General features: G+C 46.6%; 1 protein-coding gene across 5 annotated transcripts in view; it reads left to right on the top strand.

Annotated features, from left to right (window-relative positions):
• CAPN11 (calpain 11) overlaps positions 1–17,328 on the top strand; it is a 148,724-nt gene that overhangs the window by 106,427 nt on the left and 24,969 nt on the right. For 4 of the 5 annotated variants that reach the window (XM_033936851.1, XM_033936852.1, XM_033936854.1 and 1 more), the window contains 3 exons: positions 4,593–4,632; positions 5,154–5,219; positions 15,072–15,129. In XM_033936851.1, the coding sequence (XP_033792742.1) occupies positions 4,593–4,632; positions 5,154–5,219; positions 15,072–15,129 (164 nt within the window). Of the gene's footprint in view, positions 1–4,592; positions 4,633–5,153; positions 5,220–15,071; positions 15,141–17,328 lie in introns of all 5 variants that reach the window. The other variant, XR_004538739.1, reaches the window with a different exon arrangement.

Here is a 17,328-nt window from a genome sequence, read left to right as displayed (position 1 = left end):
ACTTAATTATTGGGATTTACTAACTGCCTTTTTCATGAAGAGATTCACCCAAAGAAATTTGCAATACAAGGCAGACCCCGGGTTAAGAACGAGATCCATTTTGTAAACCGTTTTTCAGTTGAATTTGTACGTAACTCGGATCCTAGTATTCTTCCCACCTTCTCCACCTCCTTGAGGCCCCTCTTGCATCCCTTTCCATCCATCCCACGGTTCTCTCTCCACCGCCACATCCAACATTACTCTCTCTCATCTCTCTCTTCCCCAATCATCTCTACCTCACTCCTCTCCCACCACCATGTCCAATCATTCTCTCTCTCTCCTTATGCCCAACAATGCTCCTCTTTTTTTCATCGCCCCATGTGCACTATCTCTCTTTTCCTCTCATTCAGACACCCATTTCTCCCTTTCTATTCCCTCTCCCACCTCAGCGTCTCTTTCCCCCATTCTTCCATCCTATGGCTCATGCTCTCCTCCCTCCATTCTGTGTCCCAGGTTCATGCTCCCTCCCTCCTTCCTTACATCCTTTGTCCAAAGTACTTGCCTCCCTCCGGTGGGTGTTTACTTTCTGGCCGGCTCCCTCCTCCTTCCAGCCACAGTGGTTTCTCTGCACAAAGCCACAGGCAGCGGCTCCTATGTGCGTGCCGTGGCTGAGACCACTGCTTTGTGCAAAGAAATGACTGCAGCTGGAAGGAGGAGGGAGTCAGCCAGAAAAAGGTAAACACCCGCCGGAGTGGGGCGCAGAATGGAGGGAGAGAGGGAGGGGTGCGTTAGAACTTGGGAGGGAGGGAGAGGGGCACATTGGGACTCGGGAGGGAGGGAAAGAGGTGTGCTGGGACACCAAAGGTAGAATGGGACCCCCGTTTGTAAGTACGAGTCCGATGTAAGTCGGGGACTGTCTGAATAGTAATCAGGTACTTTTAAGTTTTATCCTGTCTGGCCTGGAAATCTAAGTGTGGTACCTGGGGAAACGGAGGGTTAAGTAATTTGACCGGAATCACAGGGAGCCCGGAATGGGACCATTCATCGCGGCCATTTAAGAGCCGCCCTTTCTGCCCCGACTGCTCCATTGCACGAGAGTTCACAACACCTCTAAGGCCTGTTTTACATCTTTTCAACTTTAAAGCAGCGCATCGCTACTTGAAAAGAGTTTCTGGATTTTACAGCAGTAGCGTATTAAAGGGGGAGGGGGGACCGCCCCGGGTGCCGTCTTGGTGGGGGGCGCTGGTGCCTCTACGCCACGCTCGCGTCCTCCCTTCCCCCCTACTCTAGCCTGCGGTTCGCGCCGGCTTGGTCCCCTCTAAAATCACTTCCGGGTTGCGGGGCCAGCTGCTGTTCGCGCTGGCAAAGATTTATAAAGAGGTAGGGGGTGGGAAGGGGGGGGCGGAGAGGAGGTAGCGGGGGGAGGGGGGCCCCACCGCCCCAGGCCCCTCCTACCTTCGCTGCGCCACTGTTTCACAGTACTTTGAAACAGTTTCAGTTCACAGCGCTACCTTTTCTTTCTCTAGATCGCAGCCCTTTCGCCCGGGCACGGAGCGTGGGACGTGGACGTCTTCGTGTTCCAGGGGGTGGGGGGGCCGGTTGGCATCTTGACGTCAGTGGCGATGCGTCAGCAGAAGGAAACTAAGCTGCACCATATCGGATCACATTTGTCATTACAATTGATGAATTTGATACAATATTGTATTGCCTATAAAAAGTCTTAGTTTCAAATTAGTTTTCTTAGGGGAAGAGCAATTGGCCAAGTACTCTGCTCGGCTTTCAGTGCATTTCTAAATGAAAAAAAAATCCCCCAGATGGCGGAGAAAAAAAAGGTAGAGCGGTGGAACGGAAACGGTGGTAAAGTAGGGATGCAGCCAGAGAATTGGCACGCTGACACCTGCGCACAGGATGAATGCGCACTGCTTTTACGCCTTACCTTTAGCGTTCTGAGAGGTGTGGAGGGGGGTGGGAGCTAAGAATATTAAAAAGGGGTATAAATCCTTTTTCAGGTATGTTAGTGACAGAAAAAGGATAGTGTGCCTAAGGAAACCCGACGGTTACTATGTAGAATCGGACTCCGATAAAGCCAAACTACTAAATGAATACTTCTGCTCAGTCTTTACCTGTGAGGTGCTGGGATCCGGTCCACAGCTGCAAACAAGGGAGAGCTCAGAAGACTCGTTCCGGAATTTTGAATTTACCACCAGCAGCGTCTACCAAGAACTATCAAGGCTCAAAGTGAACAAAGCCATGGGACCGGATAAACTGCACCCCAGAGTGCTTAGGGAATTGAGAGATGTCCTGGTGAAGCCGTTAGCCGCGCTCTTTAATCTTTCCCTAAGCACGGGAAAAGTCCCATTGGACTGGAAAACAGCTAACGTCATCCCACTCCACAAAAAGGGTTGCAGGTCAGGGACTGCAAATTTCAGACCGGTAAGTCTCACATCTATAGTGTGTAAACTTATGGAAACGTTGATTAAACACAAATTAGATACAATTCTAAACAACGGGGGGCTGAGGGATCCTCACCAGCACGGATTTACAAAGGGAAGGTCCTGTCAATCCAATCTAATCAGCTTCTTTGACTGGGTAACAAAAAAGCTAGATATGGGAGAGTCCTTGGATGTCGTGTATTTAGACTTCAGTAAGGCTTTTGATAGTGTCCCACACAACGATGAGTTCGTTGGGATTAGGAGAAACATTGACTGCATGGGTTAAAGACTGGCTCAGTGGCAGACTTCAAAGGGTGGTGGTAAACGGTACTCCCTCCGAAACGTCGGAAGTGACTAAGTGGAGTGCTGCAGGGCTTGGTCTTGGGTCCAATCCTATTTAATATTAGGGACTTCGAGGTAAAATTACATTATTCGCCGATGACGCTAAACTATGCAACGTAGTGGGCGGAGTTACCAGGCCTGACAGTATGACGCAGGACCTACTTTTACTGGAGCAATGGTCTACTATTTGGCAACTGAGTTTTAATGCCAAAAAGTGTAAGGTTATGCACCTTGGTAGCCCATGCTGAACTTACACTCTGAATGGCGAGACCTTAATAAGAACTGTTGCAGAACGGGACCTGGGAGTAATCATTAGTGAAGATATAAAGACTGCCAGTCAAGTGGAGAAAGCTTCATCCAAGGCTAGACAAATGCTGGGTTGCATCCAAAGAAGTTTTGTCAGCCGGTAGCCCGAAGTTGTAACACCATTGTACAGGTCCATGGTGAGACCTCATCTGGAGTATTGTGTTCAGTTTTGGAGGCCACATTATCAAAAGGATGTGCTGAGAGTGGAGTCGGTTCAATGAATGGCCACTAGGATGGTCTCAGGACTCAAGGATCTCCCATATGAGGAACGTCTAGGTAAGTTGCAGCTATACTCTCTCGAGGAACGCAGAGAGAGGGGAGACATGATAGAGATGTTCAAATATGTTACTGGCCGTATTGAGGTGGAAGAAGACATCTTTTTCCTTACAGGACCTACGGTAACGAGGGCATCCGTTGAAAATCAGGGATGGGAGATTTTATATCAACACTAGGAAGTATTTCTTCACTGAAAGGGTGGTTGATCGTTGGAATGATCTTCCACTTCAGGTAATTGAGGCCACAAGGTACTCGATTTTAAGAAAAAATGGGATAAGCATGTGGGTTCACTTCGTGGAAGTGCTTAGGGGGGAGGGTCCTTAGAGTGGGCAGACTTGTTGGGGCCGATGGCCCTTTTCTGCCGTCATACTCTATATTTCTATAACAGCTTGTGCTCCCGCTGGGGGGGTTGTTGGGAGGGAACCCCCCCCCCCCACTTCCCTGAAAACTCCCGAACAGCGAGAGAACAGAAGTTTTCAGTGTACAGGAGGGGGGATCCCCAACCCAACCCCTGGGAGCGCGACCAGTTATAAGCGTACTGGGGGGGGGGGGTTTCGCTCCCCACCCCCCTCAGAACGCTAACGGTGAGATGTAAAAGCGGCAGAACTGGCGGCGGGCATTTGTCCTGCGCACAGGTGTCAATGCACCAATGTCCTGCATGCTTTCGTCGGTGTACCGAGAATTGTGCACTACTCCTGAGCTAATCTTTGTGCAAACCCAGTGCACTTTACGGCTTGTGTCTGTCTGTATTTTTTTGTTCTCCTGTGTCCTTTTACAGCTCTTCCCCCCCCCCCCCCACAACACACACACTCTTCTGAAGTCCTTGGCTATCTCCTCTTCTCTATTCACCCTAGCTACTCACCGCCCACGATCCTCAGCATGCTTTCCCTATGCCCCTGGTTACTTTTCTCCACCCCCGTGTCCTTCAGCAGTCTGTCTTGAGGCTCCTGGTTCTTCTACACCCGTGCGTTTATTTTCTGATCTGATTGTTTCTCGATCCCTTGCCATGAGCTTTCCGTCACTATTGCTGAGGGAGTTCCCCCCTGCATTTTATATCCCTGCTACATCATATCCAATCTGGGTATTTTAAGGGCAATTCTGGCCCAAGAGCTAAGCACCAAAGGCTCCTTCTAGCACCCTGCAATCCAGCCACTGGACCTTCCTGAGGCTGTGCTGAGTTGGTTTCCCCTGCCCCTGTGATTTGCGCTCTGTGTCATTTTGTGGTCCTTCACATCTCTGTCTCTCTTGTGTTCCCAGGGAACTGGACGATGAAGTCTCTGCTGATTTACCTGACGAGGTAAGAATTAGTCAGACCATTGGACGTGTAATTTTGCATTCTGTAGGGCTTCCATCTTGCCTTGCTCCCTCCTGAGACAGCTCCCACTGCTGGCGGGAGGTATTCACCGGCTGATTTCACAGTCCTTAATTAACGGGAAGGGAAGGAATCACAGGAGTCTTTTGTGGTGGTTCTCTGCCAAGCTGGGAGGTGTCAGGAGGGCTCAGTTTTCTATTAATCGGCTTTCACCCAAACTCAGTTATTTGAATGAATTCCCTGAGTTAATTCATGAACACGTGGGCCTGTTGTCAAACGTGAATCCATAAATGTGATCCCTTCCTGCCCTCCCCCCCCCCCCCGAGAAATCTCTGCACTCAGTGACAGGGCTGGGATTGGAACCAAGAGACAGGGAGTTTGTTAGTTACACACAGATAGCCAATGGCAGAGCTGGAATTAGAACCGAGGGGTGGGAAGTCTTTGAAACCTAGGTTAAGTTTTCGGGGTGATATTTTCGTCTTCCTGTGCTTTCTATCCTGCTGCAGTCAGGACTCACAGATGAGGATGTGGAAGATTCCTTCAAGAACTTGTTCGGGCAGCTGGCGGGAGAGGTAAGTTGCTCTTGGTCCCCGTATCCTGTGCTCTCCAGCCACTCTTCTCAAGGAACTTGTCAGACATCTTTCACGTGCATCCTGGACGTTCCTATGCGTAGATAACACAGTAAATGACCGCGGACAAAGACCTAAATGGTTCATCTTCCCAACAGAGTGGCCAGAGCCACGCCTGCTAGAGAATGACACGGGGGAACAAATTTTTCCCCATCCCTGTGGAAACTCATTTTCCCGTCCCGTCCCTGCGAGTTCTTTTCCTGTCCCTGCCCCTGCCCCATTCCTGCAAGCTCTATCTTCATCTGCACAAGCCTCAAACACTTTAAAATCCTAAGTAGCAACATTCTAGAGCTCAGATTGTGATGTCATAATGCCTCATTCCACCAATGCCTAAGCTCCATCCTCCTCTGCACAAGCCTCAAACACTTTAAATACCTAAGTAGCAACATTCTAGAGCTCAGATTGTGATGTCATAATGCCTCATTCCACCAATGCCTAAGCTACGTCCTCATCTGCTGAAGCCTCAAACACTTTCAAATCCTAAGTAACAACATTCTAGAGCTCAGATTGTGATGTCATAATGCCTCATTCCACCAATGCCTAAGCTCTGTCCTCATCTGCACAAGTCTCAAACACTTTCAAATCCTAAGTAGCAACATTCTAGAGCTGATTGTGATGTCATAACGCCTCATTTCACCAATGCCTAAGCTCCGTCCTCATCTGCTCAAGCCTCAAACACTTTCAAATCCTAAGTAGCAACATTTTAGAGCTCAGATTGTGATGTCATAATGCCTCATTCCACCAATGCCTAAGCTCCGTCCTCATCTGCACAAGTCTCAAACACTTTCAAATCCTAAGTAGCAACATTCTAGAGCTCAGACTGTGATGTCATAATGCCTCATTCCACCAATGCCTAAGCTCCATCCTCCTCTGCACAAGCCTCAAACACTTTAAATACCTAAGTAGCAACATTCTAGAGCTCAGATTGTGATGTCATAATGCCTCATTCCACCAATGCCTAAGCTCTTCTTCATCTGCACAAGCCTCAAACACTTAAACCATAAGTGGCAACATTCTAGAGCTCTGATTGTGATGTCATAATGCCTCATTCCACCAATGCCTAAGCTCCGTCCTCATCTGCACAAGCCTCAAACACTTTAAATACCTAAGTAGCAACATTCTAGAGCTCAGATTGTGATGTCATAATGCCTCATTCCACCAATGCCTAAGCTCCGTCCTCGTCTGCACAAGCCTCAAACGCTTCAAAATCCTAAGTAGCGACATTCTAGAGCTCAGATTGTGATGTCATAATGCCTCATTCCACCAATGCCTAAGCTCCGTCCTCATCTGCACAAGCCTCAAACACTTTAAAATCCTAAGTAGCAACATTCTAGAGCTCAGATTGTGATGTCATAATGCCTCATTCCACCAATGCCTAAGCTCCATCCTCCTCTGCACAAGCCTCAAACACTTTAAATACCTAAGTAGCAACATTCTAGAGCTCAGATTGTGATGTCATAATGCCTCATTCCACCAATGCCTAAGCTACGTCCTCATCTGCTGAAGCCTCAAACACTTTCAAATCCTAAGTAACAACATTCTAGAGCTCAGATTGTGATGTCATAATGCCTCATTCCACCAATGCCTAAGCTCTGTCCTCATCTGCACAAGTCTCAAACACTTTCAAATCCTAAGTAGCAACATTCTAGAGCTGATTGTGATGTCATAACGCCTCATTTCACCAATGCCTAAGCTCCGTCCTCATCTGCTCAAGCCTCAAACACTTTCAAATCCTAAGTAGCAACATTCTACAGCTCAGATTGTGATGTCATAATGCCTCATTCCACCAATGCCTAAGCTCCGTCCTCATCTGCACAAGTCTCAAACACTTTCAAATCCTAAGTAGCAACATTCTAGAGCTCAGACTGTGATGTCATAATGCCTCATTCCACCAATGCCTAAGCTCCATCCTCCTCTGCACAAGCCTCAAACACTTTAAATACCTAAGTAGCAACATTCTAGAGCTCAGATTGTGATGTCATAATGCCTCATTCCACCAATGCCTAAGCTCTTCTTCATCTGCACAAGCCTCAAACACTTAAACCATAAGTGGCAACATTCTAGAGCTCTGATTGTGATGTCATAATGCCTCATTCCACCAATGCCTAAGCTCCGTCCTCATCTGCACAAGCCTCAAACACTTTAAATACCTAAGTAGCAACATTCTACAGCTCAGATTGTGATGTCATAATGCCTCATTCCACCAATGCCTAAGCTCCGTCCTCGTCTGCACAAGCCTCAAACGCTTCAAAATCCTAAGTAGCGACATTCTAGAGCTCAGATTGTGATGTCATAATGCCTCATTCCACCAATGCCTAAGCTCCGTCCTCATCTGCACAAGTCTCAAACACTTTCAAATCCTAAGTAGCAACATTCTAGAGCTCAGATTGTGATGTCATAATGCCTCATTCCACCAATGCCTAAGCTACGTCCTCATCTGCTGAAGCCTCAAACACTTTCAAATCCTAAGTAACAACATTCTAGAGCTCAGATTGTGATGTCATAATGCCTCATTCCACCAATGCCTAAGCTCTGTCCTCATCTGCACAAGTCTCAAACACTTTCAAATCCTAAGTAGCAACATTCTAGAGCTGATTGTGATGTCATAACGCCTCATTTCACCAATGCCTAAGCTCCGTCCTCATCTGCTCAAGCCTCAAACACTTTCAAATCCTAAGTAGCAACATTTTAGAGCTCAGATTGTGATGTCATAATGCCTCATTCCACCAATGCCTAAGCTCCGTCCTCATCTGCACAAGTCTCAAACACTTTCAAATCCTAAGTAGCAACATTCTAGAGCTCAGACTGTGATGTCATAATGCCTCATTCCACCAATGCCTAAGCTCCATCCTCCTCTGCACAAGCCTCAAACACTTTAAATACCTAAGTAGCAACATTCTAGAGCTCAGATTGTGATGTCATAATGCCTCATTCCACCAATGCCTAAGCTCCGTCCTCATCTGCACAAGCCTCAAACACTTTAAATACCTAAGTAGCAACATTCTAGAGCTCAGATTGTGATGTCATAATGCCTCATTCCACCAATGCCTAAGCTCCGTCCTCGTCTGCACAAGCCTCAAACGCTTCCAAATCCTAAGTAGCGACATTCTAGAGCTCAGATTGTGATGTCATAACGCCTCATTCCACCAATGCCTAAGCTCCGTCCTCATCTGCACAAGTCTCAAACACTTTCAAATCCTAAGTAGCAACATTCTAGAGCTCAGATTGTGATGTCATAATGCCTCATTCCACCAATGCCTAAGCTACGTCCTCATCTGCTGAAGCCTCAAACACTTTCAAATCCTAAGTAACAACATTCTAGAGCTCAGATTGTGATGTCATAATGCCTCATTCCACCAATGCCTAAGCTCCGTCCTCGTCTGCACAAGCCTCAAACGCTTCAATATCCTAAGTAGCAACATTCTACAGCTCAGATTGTGATGTCATAATGCCTCATTCCACCAATGCCTAAGCTCCGTCCTCATCTGCACAAGTCTCAAACACTTTCAAATCCTAAGTAGCAACATTCTAGAGCTCAGATTGTGATGTCATAATGCCTCATTCCACCAATGCCTAAGCTACGTCCTCATCTGCTGAAGCCTCAAACACTTTCAAATCCTAAGTAACAACATTCTAGAGCTCAGATTGTGATGTCATAATGCCTCATTCCACCAATGCCTAAGCTCTGTCCTCATCTGCACAAGTCTCAAACACTTTCAAATCCTAAGTAGCAACATTCTAGAGCTGATTGTGATGTCATAACGCCTCATTTCACCAATGCCTAAGCTCCGTCCTCATCTGCTCAAGCCTCAAACACTTTCAAATCCTAAGTAGCAACATTTTAGAGCTCAGATTGTGATGTCATAATGCCTCATTCCACCAATGCCTAAGCTCCGTCCTCATCTGCACAAGTCTCAAACACTTTCAAATCCTAAGTAGCAACATTCTAGAGCTCAGACTGTGATGTCATAATGCCTCATTCCACCAATGCCTAAGCTCCATCCACCTCTGCACAAGCCTCAAACACTTTAAATACCTAAGTAGCAACATTCTAGAGCTCAGATTGTGATGTCATAATGCCTCATTCCACCAATGCCTAAGCTCCGTCCTCATCTGCACAAGCCTCAAACACTTTAAATACCTAAGTAGCAACATTCTAGAGCTCAGATTGTGATGTCATAATGCCTCATTCCACCAATGCCTAAGCTCCGTCCTCGTCTGCACAAGCCTCAAACGCTTCAAAATCCTAAGTAGCAACATTCTAGAGCTCAGATTGTGATGTCATAATGCCTCATTCCACCAATGCCTAAGCTCCGTCCTCATCTGCACAAGTCTCAAACACTTTCAAATACTAAGTAGCAACATTCTAGAGCTCAGATTGTGATGTCATAATGCCTCATTCCACCAATGCCTAAGCTCCGTCCTCCTCTGCACAAGCCTCAAACACTTTAAATACCTAAGTAGCAACATTCTAGAGCTCAGATTGTGATGTCATAATGCCTCATTCCACCAATGCCTAAGCTCCATCCTCCTCTGCACAAGCCTCAAACACTTTAAATACCTAAGTAGCAACATTCTAGAGCTCAGATTGTGATGTCATAATGCCTCATTCCACCAATGCCTAAGCTCTTTTTCATCTGCACAAGCCTCAAACACTTAAACCATAAGTGGCAACATTCTAGAGCTCAGATTGTGATGTCATAATGCCTCATTCCACCAATGCCTAAGCTCCATCCTCCTCTGCACAAGTCTCAAACACTTTCAAATCCTAAGTAGCAACATTCTAGAGCTCAGATTGTGATGTCATAATGCCTCATTCCACCAATGCCTAAGCTCTTTTTCATCTGCACAAGCCTCAAACACTTAAACCATAAGTGGCAACATTCTAGAGCTCAGATTGTGATGTCATAATGCCTCATTCCACCAATGCCTAAGCTCCATCCTCCTCTGCACAAGTCTCAAACACTTTCAAATCCTAAGTAGCAACATTCTAGAGCTCAGATTGTGATGTCATAATGCCTCATTCCACCAATGCCTAAGCTACGTCCTCATCTGCTGAAGCCTCAAACACTTTCAAATCCTAAGTAACAACATTCTAGAGCTCAGATTGTGATGTCATAATGCCTCATTCCACCAATGCCTAAGCTCTGTCCTCATCTGCACAAGTCTCAAACACTTTCAAATCCTAAGTAGCAACATTCTAGAGCTGATTGTGATGTCATAACGCCTCATTTCACCAATGCCTAAGCTCCGTCCTCATCTGCTCAAGCCTCAAACACTTTCAAATCCTAAGTAGCAACATTTTAGAGCTCAGATTGTGATGTCATAATGCCTCATTCCACCAATGCCTAAGCTCCGTCCTCATCTGCACAAGTCTCAAACACTTTCAAATCCTAAGTAGCAACATTCTAGAGCTCAGACTGTGATGTCATAATGCCTCATTCCACCAATGCCTAAGCTCCATCCTCCTCTGCACAAGCCTCAAACACTTTAAATACCTAAGTAGCAACATTCTAGAGCTCAGATTGTGATGTCATAATGCCTCATTCCACCAATGCCTAAGCTCCGTCCTCATCTGCACAAGCCTCAAACACTTTAAATACCTAAGTAGCAACATTCTAGAGCTCAGATTGTGATGTCATAATGCCTCATTCCACCAATGCCTAAGCTCCGTCCTCGTCTGCACAAGCCTCAAACGCTTCAAAATCCTAAGTAGCGACATTCTAGAGCTCAGATTGTGATGTCATAATGCCTCATTCCACCAATGCCTAAGCTCCGTCCTCATCTGCACAAGTCTCAAACAATTTCAAATCCTAAGTAGCAACATTCTAGAGCTCAGATTGTGATGTCATAATGCCTCATTCCACCAATGCCTAAGCTACGTCCTCATCTGCTGAAGCCTCAAACACTTTCAAATCCTAAGTAACAACATTCTAGAGCTCAGATTGTGATGTCATAATGCCTCATTCCACCAATGCCTAAGCTCTGTCCTCATCTGCACAAGTCTCAAACACTTTCAAATCCTAAGTAGCAACATTCTAGAGCTGATTGTGATGTCATAACGCCTCATTTCACCAATGCCTAAGCTCCGTCCTCATCTGCTCAAGCCTCAAACACTTTCAAATCCTAAGTAGCAACATTTTAGAGCTCAGATTGTGATGTCATAATGCCTCATTCCACCAATGCCTAAGCTCCGTCCTCATCTGCACAAGTCTCAAACACTTTCAAATCCTAAGTAGCAACATTCTAGAGCTCAGACTGTGATGTCATAATGCCTCATTCCACCAATGCCTAAGCTCCATCCTCCTCTGCACAAGCCTCAAACACTTTAAATACCTAAGTAGCAACATTCTAGAGCTCAGATTGTGATGTCATAATGCCTCATTCCACCAATGCCTAAGCTCCGTCCTCATCTGCACAAGCCTCAAACACTTTCAAATCCTAAGTAGCAACATTCTAGAGCTCAGACTGTGATGTCATAATGCCTCATTCCACCAATGCCTAAGCTCCATCCTCCTCTGCACAAGCCTCAAACACTTTAAATACCTAAGTAGCAACATTCTACAGCTCAGATTGTGATGTCATAATGCCTCATTCCACCAATGCCTAAGCTCCGTCCTCGTCTGCACAAGCCTCAAACGCTTCAAAATCCTAAGTAGCGACATTCTAGAGCTCAGATTGTGATGTCATAATGCCTCATTCCACCAATGCCTAAGCTCCGTCCTCATCTGCACAAGTCTCAAACACTTTCAAATCCTAAGTAGCAACATTCTAGAGCTCAGATTGTGATGTCATAATGCCTCATTCCACCAATGCCTAAGCTCCGTCCTCGTCTGCACAAGCCTCAAACGCTTCAAAATCCTAAGTAGCGACATTCTAGAGCTCAGATTGTGATGTCATAATGCCTCATTCCACCAATGCCTAAGCTCCGTCCTCATCTGCACAAGTCTCAAACACTTTCAAATCCTAAGTAGCAACATTCTAGAGCTCAGATTGTGATGTCATAATGCCTCATTCCACCAATGCCTAAGCTACGTCCTCATCTGCTGAAGCCTCAAACACTTTCAAATCCTAAGTAACAACATTCTAGAGCTCAGATTGTGATGTCATAATGCCTCATTCCACCAATGCCTAAGCTCCGTCCTCGTCTGCACAAGCCTCAAACGCTTCAAAATCCTAAGTAGCGACATTCTAGAGCTCAGATTGTGATGTCATAATGCCTCATTCCACCAATGCCTAAGCTCCGTCCTCATCTGCACAAGCCTCAAACACTTGAAAGTCCTAAGTAGCAACATTCTAGATCTCAGATTGTGATGTCATAATGCCTCATTCCACCAATGCCTAAGCTCTTTTTCATCTGCACAAGCCTCAAACACTTAAACCATAAGTGGCAACATTCTAGAGCTCAGATTGTGATGTCATAATGCCTCATTCCACCAATGCCTAAGCTCCGTCCTCATCTGCACAAGTCTCAAACACTTTCAAATCCTAAGTAGCAACATTCTAGAGCTCAGATTGTGATGTCATAATGCCTCATTCCACCAATGCCTAAGCTACGTCCTCATCTGCTGAAGCCTCAAACACTTTCAAATCCTAAGTAACAACATTCTAGAGCTCAGATTGTGATGTCATAATGCCTCATTCCACCAATGCCTAAGCTCCGTCCTCGTCTGCACAAGTCTCAAACACTTTCAAATCCTAAGTAGCAACATTCTAGAGCTCAGATTGTGATGTCATAATGCCTCATTCCACCAATGCCTAAGCTACGTCCTCATCTGCTGAAGCCTCAAACACTTTCAAATCCTAAGTAACAACATTCTAGAGCTCAGATTGTGATGTCATAATGCCTCATTCCACCAATGCCTAAGCTCCGTCCTTATCTGCACAAGCCTCAAACACTTGAAAGTCCTAAGTAGCAACATTCTAGATCTCAGATTGTGATGTCATAATGCCTCATTCCACCAATGCCTAAGCTCTTTTTCATCTGCACAAGCCTCAAACACTTAAACCATAAGTGGCAACATTCTAGAGCTCTGATTGTGATGTCATAATGCCTCATTCCACCAATGCCTAAGCTCCGTCCTCGTCTGCACAAGCCTCAAACACTTTAAAATCCTAATTGCCTGAGGCTTGTGCGGTTAAGGCAGAGCATAGAGGAATGGGGCAGGGACAGCGACAAAACGCATGGGGATGAGGTGGGGAAATTGATTTCCTGCAGGGACGGAGACAAATTTAGCCCCGTGTCATTCTCTAGCGCCCGCCACTCTGCGTGGGCCCAAAGAAATAGGCACCAAAGATGATGGGGATAATATGTGGCTGTAAGGAAGACTCCCAAGTATTGGTGACAGTATTCAAGTGACCAGTCAAGATGTCTTCCCCTCCCCAGTCATAAAATAAAGAGATAATCTGCTCCCTAGGGCGCTTTGCTCTGCACTTCCTACTGTGGCGTGAATCAGACTCCCAGAGATTAGACACTGCAGCAGATTTGAAAAGAATTAAGATTAGCTGAAAAGAACATTTCTCAGCACGAAATTATCCCCTTGCCAGGAGGGTCCAAGATAAAAACAAAAGATTACAAGGACTTTATAAGGAGGAAGAAATATGCAACAGAAAAAAAGTGAGCAACGATAGGGAAGGCGAAAATTACCGTAATACATTCAAAGATTAAAATAAGAATTATATCATATTACTTTATACCAGTGCTACACTAAATGGAGTGCCCCAGCCGGGAGGCACCCGGAAGTGCATGGATGTCGAGGCGATGATGTCATGTGCTTGCGTGATGCCATCGCATCGACATGCGCGGTGGCCCATCTGGCCACAACCCGCTTCGGTGGAGGGATCCGGGAGGTGCGGGGAGAGGAGGAGAGACGCCGGCCAGGAGGAGAGTCGTCCACGCCGGCTGACTTCCTACAGGACGTGCCTTTCGCCGCGTGGGCGACTCTTCTCCTCGCCAGTGTGCCGCGGTACAGCTGAAATCTCAGGAGGCACACAGTTTGCGATGCATTGCAGGGAGGCAGGGAAGATGATAAAGGACAAGACGGGGCAGAAAACACAGGGAGGTAATGCTAGTTAGAGAGACCGCCTTCATCAGCGAGCGAGTCAGTATGTCCGGGAAAGGTCTGTCTGAAGCAAAGCACTTTCTAAAGGAAGCGATGTGGCGGCTGCAAAGGAAGATGGCTGAGGCCAGTGGCTCCCAAATCTGGTCCTGGAGGCACCCCAGCCAGCTTTTCGTGATGGCCACAATGAATATTCATGAGATCGATTTGCACTCTTTACAATACAACAATTTCTCGTATCCCCGCGATTTTCTCCATGGAATCAGTGTGGCTCACAGCAAGAGGATTTAACACTAATGACGCGGGGTTTAAAGATGAAAGAATTTAACATTGATAAACTCAGATTTAGAGATGAGCGATAGATAACGATGGAGACGAGATCCATGAACAGCGTTTAGTAGTTACAAGGGAAAAAGATAGGTCTTTAACTTTTTTCCTAAGTAACAGTATGTGGTGGGTTTCCGTAGATATATTGGTAGACTGTTCCGTTTGTTATGGTCCTAGAAACTCAAAGGTGGAGTTAAACATCTTTTTCCAGCACACTTGCTGAGATATTCTGAAGACCTGATTGGCTGCGGTGCCTCCAGGACCAGGTTTGAGAACCACTGACCTAATAAAATCCCGGAGAATCTGGCAATGGGCGTCAACATCTGCTTTTGGAGAAGATCGAAATTTATTTGAAGGCGCTTAGGAATCTGTGGTAAAGACTAAAGCCAACTCTCCACTTCTCCCCCAGGACATGGAGATCAGCGTGGCCGAACTGAAGACCATCCTGAACCGAGTAGTCGGCAGACGTAAGTACCAGGCACGTAACCCCAGAACAGGTGGGGGAGGGGTGTCTCCTTTCCTCTCATCCCCACATATCGAGTAGGCTGTCCCTCCCTCTCACTCCTAGAGCTTCTCTCCATCCCCTGGGGGCAGAGGGCTGGCTGGCTGGCTTTTTCCCACATTGTTGCTCTTGTAGCACTCCCGAGAGAGGGCGTCACTGAGTCTCTGACTCCTAGACCACGATGTTCAAAGCTCCAGCAACATGGTAATTTGGGGGTGCAGCTAGGAGGGAAAGGGGGATTACTTACTAGGGAATGGGTGGGATTTCCTTGCTAGGAGAATAGAAGAAATGAGGAAAGTTGGCTGGTATCGTGGGAGATCGTTACGAGGAGTTGCTGAAAAGTTCTCAACCCAACCAAGAAGAGAATGACGTGGATATGGTTCAATCCATGATCTGAAACAAGGTCAAGACAGAGAATTTCATTTCTTCAAATTGGCATTTAATAAGATAACGCTCTTTTCAGCTACGGTGGCAAAAGAACGCCCAGAATTTAGGAAGTTGGTTGGTTGGGCTGAGGACTTTTCAGTAGAAAGTAGGCCCTCCTCTGGTCAGGATGCCCGCGTGTCTTTCCTTTTTGTGGGACATTTCAGTTGGTTGTTGCTGTCTTCTCTTTGCTGTTGTCATAAAAAAAGAGATTTAATCGTAACATGAGTTCCCCTTCCCCCATCTGTACCCTGGACAAATAGAGGGCAAAGTGCCTTGCCCAGGGTCAGAAGGACATAAGAGGAGAAACTGCTCTAACCATTTGGCAGGACTGACGTGACGTGTTTTCTCTGAGTCTAATCACCTCCTCCTATCCACAGGAAGAGTTTGGGTTGATACTGAAAGCCACCCAAAACAGCTCCTGGCTGGTTAAGTTGCCTGTTTGGAACTAACCACTAATTTTCAACCACATTTAACCAGATCGTGCCAAACTGGAAACTGGCTATTTTGAGGGTGTTCTGGGGACGGAATTAGCATTTGGCTGGTTAAGTGCCGATATTCAGCACTTTTTTAATTTTTTTATTAATACAGTGGAATCTCAGTTTACGAGTAAAGCGGTTTGCGAGTGTTTTGCAAGACGAGCAAAACATTCAGCAAACTTTTGTCTCGCAAACCGAGCACCGCCCCGATAAACGAGCTCTGAGCAATGGTGGGTACCTGCCTGTGGGTGCTGCAGCGCTTTCAGCGTGGTGGTCTTCCTTCCCTCGGGGTCTCCGTGCGGCTGCCCTCCCGCGGGAAAAAGCCGCTGCCCTGACAACACGCTCACCACGTACAAGCACGCAGGATGTATTGTCGGGGCAGTGGCTGATTTGGCTCAGGAGAGGAGCGGTCGTGCGCATGCTCGCACAGAATGGTGGCCGGCTTGGATCGGGAGCTGGGAGGCGCTGATGGACGGCAGAGGCACCGGCCGAAGCGGGAGGGCAGCTGCACGGGGACCCCGAGGGAAGGAAGCCACCACGCTGAAAGCGCTGCAGTACCCACCCCTGGGCCACCATAGCAAACCTCGGTTGTGGAACAAATTGTTTGAGTTTACATTGTGGCCTTTGGGGAACTTTGCTTTGATATACGAGTGCTTTGGCTTACGAGCATGCTTCTGGAATGAATTATGCTTGTAAACCAAGGTACCACTGTAAAACATGGTATTAATTCTCTTTCTTCTACCCCTCTTGAAGTCAATCAATTTGTACCTTTGTTTAATCTTTTGTAAACCGCATAGAACTTCACGGTACTGCGGTATATAAGCTATTATTATTATTATTACATGTCTGATATTCAGCTCTTAACGGGCCAGGGTGGTGGTATATTTGGATCCACATAAAAGTCCTATCATTAGCCCTCGTTTACTAAGCTGCAGTAAAGGTTTCTATCGCGGCCTGGGGCGCTAAATGCTCTGACACTCACACGAATTGCGTTCGAGCATTTAGCGCTCTGGGCCGTGGTAGAAACCTCTACCACGGCACAGTAACGGGTATATGCGTTAATCCATAACTGGTCAAGCACTGAATATCACTCTTAACCATTTGTGCGTTAGTTGGCTCCACAAATCTGGAAATTCAACGCCCAGCAAAATATTGGTCGCCACCCTGCCGAATACTGAACCCTTTGTTTTCTGGACTTTTGAAACTCTTCATTGCTGTAGCCTCGATCCTCTGCCCCAGCAAAATGTCCCGTCATGCCATCC

This window comes from Geotrypetes seraphini, chromosome 3 (assembly GCF_902459505.1).
Source record: "Geotrypetes seraphini chromosome 3, aGeoSer1.1, whole genome shotgun sequence".
In the NCBI taxonomy this organism is placed as follows: Eukaryota; Metazoa; Chordata; class Amphibia; order Gymnophiona; family Dermophiidae; genus Geotrypetes; species Geotrypetes seraphini.
The sequence above is the reverse complement of the archived record's forward strand: the minus strand, read 5'-3'. Positions and strand labels throughout refer to the sequence as shown.